The sequence below is a fragment of the Haplochromis burtoni genome, unplaced genomic scaffold (genome assembly GCF_018398535.1).
Source record: "Haplochromis burtoni strain Fernald_Lab_line unplaced genomic scaffold, NCSU_Asbu1 Contig_182, whole genome shotgun sequence".
NCBI classification, from domain to species: domain Eukaryota; kingdom Metazoa; phylum Chordata; class Actinopteri; order Cichliformes; family Cichlidae; genus Haplochromis; species Haplochromis burtoni.
Genome location: NW_024582543.1, coordinates 672,173 through 681,474, shown reverse-complemented (window position 1 = coordinate 681,474; position 9,302 = coordinate 672,173). Strand labels below are relative to the sequence as shown.

The following is a 9,302-nucleotide window of genomic DNA, read 5'->3' as shown; positions in this document are numbered from 1 at the left end:
ACAGTCACACGATTTCAGTCCAATAGAGCACCTTTGGGATGTGTTGGAACAGGAGACTCACATCATGGACGTAGAGCTGATAAATCTGCAGCAACTGTGTAATGCTGTCATGTTAACAAGTTTAACAAGCCTTGTAAGCCAAAGATGCTTGCATTTTTTTCAGTCCTGTTATCAAAACTCAAAAAACATGTTTAAAACATGGACGAATTCCACTGACTTTCCAAGAAAAGTCAAGAAAGTCAAATAACTGATATTTGTGACCAAAAATCCTTATGTACACACAGAAACTGTGTTTTTTAAAGATCCAAAGGTACATTTATCAGTTCAAGTTGACACAAACCTCAAGTTCATCGTATTTATTAAGCGACATAATTGCAGAAACAAAGCAAAGTAACAGGATTGAACATGTCCTGAGAATGTGTGCATGTCAGTGTGTGTGTGAGTGTGTGTGAAAACAAACTTATGTAACCTTTTCTAAGAGTCCCTCTCTAGTTTGGACCTCTTTTTCAATTTCCATATAGCAGGCTGTGACTGGCTTCAGTGGTGGGATGACCCCAGTTTTGTTTATGCACCTCAACATGTGTATCTGTGATGACACCTGGTTGGAGGTCACCACTACTTTACCACACACCATTCGCCAACAACTTCAGGACTTTGCCACAGAATATCTGTGGCTTTGGGTGCTATCTGTTAATGATTGAGTGTGAAATGCTTTGCATTAAAGCACTCACAGATCAGAATTTAGTGTGCACCCGACATCCCTGCATGTCAGTTTTGCCTGGGCAATGGTCACTGCCTGATGTATCCTCATAGTGGATTGAATTGATGGCACATCTTTGGGCATCTCCTGAACTGCTTTCTCTACTGCATCATCATTGGCAAAAAACAACCTGATTACCATTTCTGTCTTTTGTAACACAGCAAACAGTTCTGTAGCATCAGGAATGTCTGTCCCTTTGCTGACCAGACTGTCAGCCTTCCTCTTTAGGGCTCCTCCCACACCACCCAGTGCACCCTTTACAAAGATCGCCTCAAAGAAGTTCCATGTCCCAACAGCGAATCCTTGTTTGAACAGTTCATGGGCCGTCACTACAAAAATGGATCGTGGAGACCTTTGGATGTGCCCTCTGTCATGCACCGGTGACGAGTACTGCCAGATTGCTGGTGGGCCCTTAAATCTCGTTCTTTTAACTTTAACTTTCCTTTAACGTTGTTTAACAACCCTCCACCTCAAAAGTATTTAGGTGCAGTTGTGAAAGTGGAACTGGAGAACCCACCTGTGAGGCTGAGTGAGGCTAGAGGTAAAAAAAATCCTTTTTCACTGACATGTAGTTTGAACAGCTGTGTTTGAATGTCAGGGAACAATGTCAGGGAACGTCAGCTCCTTAGATTACCATGACCTGGATGACTGAGAACCTACATACATGTTTTCTTTCCTTGTATGGAAACCTAGTATAACCCCTGTCAAGCATCTAATTTAGAGGGGTTGTCCCCCCTTCATCTTGCATTTAATTCTGCCTTGACACCATCATTATGGCCTATGGCAGCAGGTAACAGCCACTTTCTCTAAACACAAGAGTAACAACAACACAGAAATTAGTTTATTAATCTAGACCTTTTTTCTAAAACTGAAGTGGGTAATTAGAAAGCTTATAATTTCTGACTTACTGTAGCAGTACTGAAGAGTCATACTAATCTTATACAGATCCTTGAAGAGAGACGCAAGTGGACTTTTAGAACGAAATCGAACTCTTTGTTTACTGTGGATCTCACCTTTCATCTGCCCTTGTGTCTCCAAACTGATGCAGAGCCTTTGGGATGCTGTGCTGCAGGATGTGTCGGCGCTCACAGGCGGAGGCCTACTCCAGGAGCAGCAGGTGTATGGAAAAAAATCTTTAATGATCTGCAGCTCCATCTCCTGGATTCCTCATTCTCTCTGTTCTGCTTGAGGGACACCACAGTCACCGTGTGGTTTATGAGACGTGGGCTAACATTTAAATTCAAGGAGAATCATTAGCGTGCTGCGAGAACACCTGTGGCTCACTTTGCTCACTGCTCTTTATGGCGGTGGAGTGAGGCATTCCTTTACCTTCCTAGCCACACTCATGCTTCTTAGCTGACGTGTCTCAATGGTTCAACATACCTGCATGCAACATAGGAACTGATTTACCAACCTGTGCTGCACCACCACCACATAGATGGTTTGGGGTCAGGCTTTGCCATGAGCTCCTTATATGCTTTTGTATGCCAGACTGTCATAAAATGGTGTGTGAGGCAAGGCAGAAAAGGACCCAGATGTAAGACTCTCAGGCAGAACTAAACTCCACAATAATTTAAAAATACCCAAAAAAGAATGTAAAAAAAAAAAAAATCCCCAAACCTCCGACAAACTCAAAACTGACCATGACACAGACATAGCTGCCTTTAGATAAAAATTACACACTATATGAATGAAGACTCCATATCTAGTCTTCATCCTCACAGGGCTGGGCAATAACTAATAAAATGTCATCTAAGTTACACAATCAGAAAAAATAATGACATTTAGATTGACAAGAACTGCTTGATTAATCCCTGATTACGTGGTTAGATTCAGATTGATTCTGATTATGTTTCACTGTATATTGAAATTACTCCTTGAACTTTAATCATGCTAATAAAACCCATGCAGGCCACAGGTTGAACAATGCAAAGTCCATAACAGAAACTCCACAACCAGTCTGGTGGAACCAAACTAGAAAACTTGGAGTGCAATTTGTATTTTAGAGTAATCTGACTCACCCACAGTTCTGCAATAACATCTTTTATTAAAGACGCCATTAAACCAAACTTTAAAAAAAATCTGTCTGGCGGATGGCTGTCAGTTGGGTGGAGCCTGAGGAGAAATCTACAGCTTCATTGTTCTTGTGAAAAGGAAAGAACAATATCCCATCTCTTCAATGTTTTGTTGCATTATGAAGGCACCATTTTTCTGCTGTTCTCTTTCGTCTGACATGGAGCAATGCACCTAACTCTGAATATTTAGTACAGCCTGAGGGTTACAGCTATGAAAGCATCAATGCTGTCTGTTGGTGATGTCACAGCAGAAGCAAAGTGATGGGGACAAATTAGTAAAGAAGAAGAAGACTATAATTGTTTTGTTTGGCAATTCAAAGGTCTGTGTTCCTTAAATGCCTAAATTGGATTTTTGAGTGCTTTGATAGCTGCGGCTCCACAGATTCAAGATTCGTTATTCGTCACATGCATAGTGATACAAGTACAACACACAGTCAAATGTGTCCTGAACTGCTCCTTTGACTGTGCAAGACATTATATTAAAAAAAAAGTACATTTAAATTAAAATTAAATCTGGAAATTTTTAATTTAAATCTGAAAAAAGTACAATGTGCGAACTTAATGTTAAAGTGCTTTGTGCCATATTAGCACAACAATGTATTGACAGAGCAATGAAAGCAGAGAAAACAAAGTGACCAGAGTAATGTAAACAGAGTATTTTAACAGGATAATTAAATAGAGTGACCAGAGTAATATAAATAGTAGTGAAGCAGTATGATCAGTGAACCAGTGTGTGATGTAATAATAAATCAGATATGATATGAAACATGACAGTAAAAGTTCTGGGACGTGACAAGAATATGATATAATGTCCTGTTTCCGTCACTTTGGGTGATGTTATGAGGGAAGTGGGAGTGGGAGCTCCTCTTGAGTCTCTCTGTTTTTGCCCTGATAGTGTGGAAACTTCTGCCTGATTGCAGAAGTCGAAACAGTTCGTCACTGGGATGGGACGAGACCTGCAGCAGCGTTCTGTCGCACGGATCACTCTCTGAAGAGCTTTTCAGTCTTGAACACAGCTATTCCCACACCAGGAGGTGATGTTCTGTGTGAAGATGCTCTCCACAGGGCCACATGGGACAAGGGATCCAGAATTTAAAACACACATAGGGAAAATACAGCTAAATGACCAGAGCCATCCTGCAAACCATCTCAATCTGGCCTCTGATATCCTTAAAAACAAACCCCAGCATTAGGATGGAATGAAACATTATTTTAGTTGAGGTGAACAACTCTACATAATAACAAAACCACCTACAGGGAGCAGGTCAGGCCTCTCACAGGTTATTGCTATCACAATCATTTGGATTTAAACACTACAAAAACCACGGAAATGATTGTGGACTTCAAGAAGTAGAGCAGGTAGATAGTTTTAGTTACCTTGGTGTTCACATTTAGGTTGACCTCATTTGAACCACGGATCTCCTGTCAGGTGGGGAAGGCCCAGCTGAGGCGTTTGCTTCCTGAGGAAGCTAAAACATGTTCACCTCCCTTGCTACCTGCTGAGCAGCTTCTATCATTCAACAGCAGAGAGCCTTCGGACCCTCTGCTGCGTGGTGTGGTTCGCCAGCTGCATAGCTGGTGAGGGCAGGTGGTGGTCAGCGCGACACCCTGACTCCAGTGGAAAGCCATGTGTATAATAATGGATCACACCCACCCGGACATCACTGATTCTTTGCCCTGCTCTCTGGGGAAAGATTCAGATTAATCAAATTCAGCAGTTTAAACGAATCAGCCTCTTATCAGTAAAAAGCACATTCTGTTTGATTCTATTCTATAATAGGTTGGAGCTGCTACATCACTCATTTCCACCTGTGTGTGTTTTCTGTGATGAGCTACACTGAAAGCTTACACAGAATTTAACCCAGTGAAGCCCGAACCATTAAATAATTACCAGAAAATTCAATTAAAAAAGCAAAAAACAAAAAACTGGAGTGCTTATTTAAGAAATCCACACAAATATACTAAATAGACATCCGAAATATAAATACATATATAAAAAATATATCAATTTGCATATATGAGTTTGTCATTTTATCATAAATTAAAAAGCCTATCTTTTTAGCTACATCTGGCAATCATGCAGTTTATTGCTCACATAAAAACTGCAAAAACCCATGTATGTGGGTAGACTTTCTAACAAAAAATCCTTGGTTTTTAAACAAGGACGTATTTGAATGTAAAACCCATAGTTTAGCATAATTCAACACCAGGTGCACCATATTTTAATTCAGTTATTAGAAGTGTCTTTGCTAAAGTAAAGATGTTCCTGGATTGATTCAAGTTTTGAGGTTCAAATCAGTCAAAAATAAGAATAGAATAGAATAGAATAGAATAATCCTTTAATTGTCCCACAAGGGGAAATTTGGTTGTAACAGCAGCCAAAAAGACACATATACAAACAAACAGTACACAGGACACAGAACAGAAACATACACAATTTTTCTTACATAAGAAGGTAATCCATCGTGTCCCTGCTGCTTTCGGCCTGAATGCTTACTTAACTGACCTTCCTCAGTCAGCTTTGCACTCGTTCACATGGTTCTCCTGCAGTTTGTTCAGAGAGTTTGTTTCCTCGCCTCATGGCAGATCTTCTCCCTCGCAGCCGAGAAAGCCTTCACTTTTCCGATGAGAAGGCACTTTATTTAAAAACCTAAATATTAGGTTTTGTGTGAAGTCATAGAAAGAAAAAAAACTCAATGACATTCCTGCAGGCGCTGCGTTACTTAAGAGAAGGAAACAGGTCCTGTGTTAACTATAAAACGTTTGGCATTTATTTAAAGTGAACCATCAGCAAACTGAGGCTACTGCTGGTTAATCTTTTTCACAGATAAAGTATTACCACAGATAAAGAGCCTTTCATCTGGCGATTATTTCTTACTCTCAGCTCCAGGGTTGTGCAGTTGTCTGTGGATATTAGAAAGTTGCTTGAATACAGAAAACTAATTATTTGAAAGCAGCTGTCTAAGGTTTTTTTTTTCTTTCATTTTCTATACTTTCGTCTGCCTGCATCTTTCACCCCAATCAAAAACACAAGTATGGTGTTTTATGGTGGGATGGTTTAAAGTTTAACTACTCTGTGACAATCACACATCGAGACCTTGAGTGAGCCTTTTACCGTTCAACTCCTGCAGACCGTGGCACAGCGTGCAGCCTGCTGCTGAGACCCCGAGAGGAACTGAAGTAAGAGAGGTCATTGATTCATATCTGTGAAAGCAAAATGTTCAATTTAAATTGAAGAACGGGGCCGTTTTCAGTTTATTGAAGTTATTTTGTGTGTGAGGTGTGAAAACAGACGACAGCTTTGTATAACTAGTCAGTTTATACTGATGTGCACTAATATTAAATGTGCTGCGCAGCTATTAATTTGCTTTCCCGTCACATTCTCTGGTTTTATTCGTGTAGTGAAGCTTTGCAGGCTACAATTTCCAAGACGTTTTTTCAGGGAAGTATTAGAAATGGATTCTCTTAGGGCTCTTACTGTGGTTATGTTAATATTACACAACGTTGGAAATCTTGTGCCTCAGACTTATCAAATCTACAAATCTTTTCCTCAAACTGGCATTGCTGACCTGGATCAAATGGGAATACATGATGAGCGTAGCTGTATAATGATGACTAAATTTCTAAATTATTTACCCAAGCCACTGGACATGATATATATTTTTAGTTTTCTCTCTGCTGAATTAATTTCATCTACAACCTCTTTATGTAGCTGGTACAGGTGCGAGCAGTCGTGTTTGGTTTCACATTGCACAAAGTATTTAAACATGTATTGTATGTCTGTCAGAGGATGTATAATCTCAGTGTTTTGCATGTTCCTGCTGCTTTGTTTTAGCTCAACATTGCAACTTTTAAAATACAAGCCAAGTCTTCTGAGGTATTAAAGAAATTATTTGTTGTGTTTGAGGTATAAAAATGAAAAAGAAGACAATAATTGTGGCACTGACAATACTGCTGCTGGCAGCAGCTGCTACTTTTGTGGGCGTCTACTTTGGTGTGGGGAGAAGGGGGACAAAAAGTGAGAGGGGGTACTCTAAGGCAGCTGTGGCAGCAGACGCTGGACCATGTTCAGAGATTGGCAGGTAAGATCTGTCCACAAGATACTTCGGAGGATCTTAACTGTAAAACTTCCAGCACTTTCCCTTCCCACTTTGTCTCCTTTTTATTTCAAACCTCAGGGACATGCTGAAGAGAGGGGGCTCTGCAGTAGATGCTGCTATAGCTGCTTTTTTGTGTGTTGGACTGATGAATGCTCATAGTATGGGTATCGGAGGAGGACTTTTCTTCACCATCTATAATGCAAAGACTGGTACACCCTCCGTCTTAAATGCATTTTACTTCAAATACTCTGTTCTTATACTTTGTCACTAACACAACAAACCCATAAAGCTTCCACTTCATTGGGCCCCTAAATGCTTTTCCTGACCTGCACAGGGAGAGTTGAGACCATTGATGCCAGGGAGACGGCACCACGCAACGCAACAGAAAACATGTTTGGGAACAGTACAGATCTATCCCAGAAAGGTAATGTTTAACCAGCACTATCTGACATGGCAACAAACTGAGGGAAGCTGATGACTTTGTGATTGTGATGGAGAAAGGGGTGATCAGTGTCAGAGAGTGTAATTTCTTAAAGATTTGCTTGTGAAATAAATAATTAAACAATCATTTAGATTAAAAATTATTTTAAAAAACCTCTAAAGAGCTTCAGTGCACCAAAATAAAATCTTTAAGACTTCCTTGTGCCTGATCCTCATTGTTATTAGGAGGGTTGGCGATTGCTGTGCCAGGGGAGATTCGAGGTTACCAGATGGCACATCAGCGACATGGAAAACTGCCTTGGAAAGACTTGTTTATGCCAAGCATTGAACTTGCAGAGAAAGGATTTCCTTTGGGAAAGGCACTTGCCTCAGCTTTGTCTAGTAATAAGCAAACCATCATGCAGGACCCAACCTTGTGGTGAGAAGAAGGGAACTATCCCCATAAAAACTGTGATATTATTTAGACAGTGACTAAAGCCATTGTAAATCATCTTCTCTTCTTTCAGTCAAGTTTTTTGCGGGGAGAAAAGCGACGTCCTAAAAGAAAATGAAACCGTTAAATTTACCAAGCTCGCGGAAACCTATAGAAAAATAGCCGAAGAGGGTCCTGATGCTTTTTACAAGGGAGAATTGGCTCAGAAGCTTGTGGCAGATATCCAGGCAGCAGGTACTATTTTTATTTTACAAAGTATAGTTTTTAACACTAATAAGCAGACATTTTAATTGAACGAGAAAACAGATGAGTTGGAGTCACATATATAGAAATTCACCAGCACTTAACATCAGGACTGAACTGATTTGAGTCTGGCAGCAAACGTTCAGTTCTCCTGTGCTGATAGTCGCAACTATCTTCCCAGTTTTGAGATTTACAGTCAAAGGGTTAGACTTATGAGAACAGCAGTTTCTGCAATTAAAATCATGTTTCTGTACCTAGAAAACCCGATATACGCAGTTTCCATAAAAAGTCTTTATATTTAGTCTTTAAATAGCTACATACACCTCTATGCACATCTAATTTTCACGATAAAGAGGATTTGTGCAACGCAGCAGTTCTGTCCAAGTGTGTGTTCACAGTGTTTGTCAATCTGTTTAGGCGGCATCATCACAATGGAGGATCTGCAGGATTATACGCCTGTCTTGGATGAGAACCCTCTAAGGGTGAACGTGGGGGAGTACACCATGGTTGTTCCCAATGCCCCCGCTAGCGGCCCTGTGCTCTCGCTGATATTAAACATCTTGAATGGTAAGCCTTGATGCTTTGTCCAAAAAAACATCCCGAGTGGGATAGAATAAGCTTTTATGTGAGCTGCCTTCATACTACCAGTCAGTCTTTCAGAAAAGACTCAACAAGCTGATCTACTGTGCACTAAATCTCTTCAGTCTCACTTCAATAAAAAGCACCTTTGACTTATTGCTACCTAAGAGCAGCTGGAATGACGGGATAAAGCACAGATCTACCTTTGGGATGATTTTCAGTGAACTATCATATAGATATGGGATAACTATGCCAAAATTAAATTAGTGCTCCAGGTTGAAAGTGTGGGGCCCATTTGGGTTAAAAGAGCTTTAATTTTATTGAAGTAGTGAAGATCCAAAGATAATTGTCTGTTTTACATCTGTGATGCTATTTCCATGCTCCACTTTGTGCAGCATGGACTTTTGGCAATGTGATATATAAATAAAGTTGACCTTGACCTTGTTGGTTGGGGAATGCTATAATATCTAAAATATTTGCCTGGGAGGACACTGTCTCCCTGCTTCAGTAACTTTTTAGGTCAGAGACAGTCTCTTCTTCTAACGATTAGATCCCAAATCTTCCTTTAAAGATATTTATCTTTCCTTTCCTTTCCTTTCCTTTCCTTTCCTTTCCTTTCCTTTCCTTTCCTTTCCTTTCCTTTCCTTTCCTTTCCTTTCCTTTCCTTTCCT

General features: G+C 40.2%; 1 protein-coding gene across 2 annotated transcripts in view; it reads left to right on the top strand.

Moving 5' to 3' along the window:
- The first annotated feature begins 5,572 nt into the window (after window positions 1–5,572).
- Window positions 5,573–9,302, top strand: part of ggt1b (gamma-glutamyltransferase 1b) — a 9,186-nt gene continuing 5,456 nt past the window's right edge. The window contains exons 1-7 of one of the 2 annotated variants that reach the window (XM_005934641.2): window positions 5,573–6,015; window positions 6,743–6,917; window positions 7,014–7,144; window positions 7,270–7,359; window positions 7,602–7,794; window positions 7,883–8,043; window positions 8,470–8,619. In XM_005934641.2, coding sequence (XP_005934703.1) covers window positions 6,751–6,917; window positions 7,014–7,144; window positions 7,270–7,359; window positions 7,602–7,794; window positions 7,883–8,043; window positions 8,470–8,619 — 892 coding nt within the window. In that variant the 5' untranslated portion in view covers window positions 5,573–6,015; window positions 6,743–6,750. The remainder of the gene's footprint in view (window positions 6,016–6,742; window positions 6,918–7,013; window positions 7,145–7,269; window positions 7,360–7,601; window positions 7,795–7,882; window positions 8,044–8,469; window positions 8,620–9,302) is intronic. The other variant, XM_042225787.1, reaches the window with a different exon arrangement.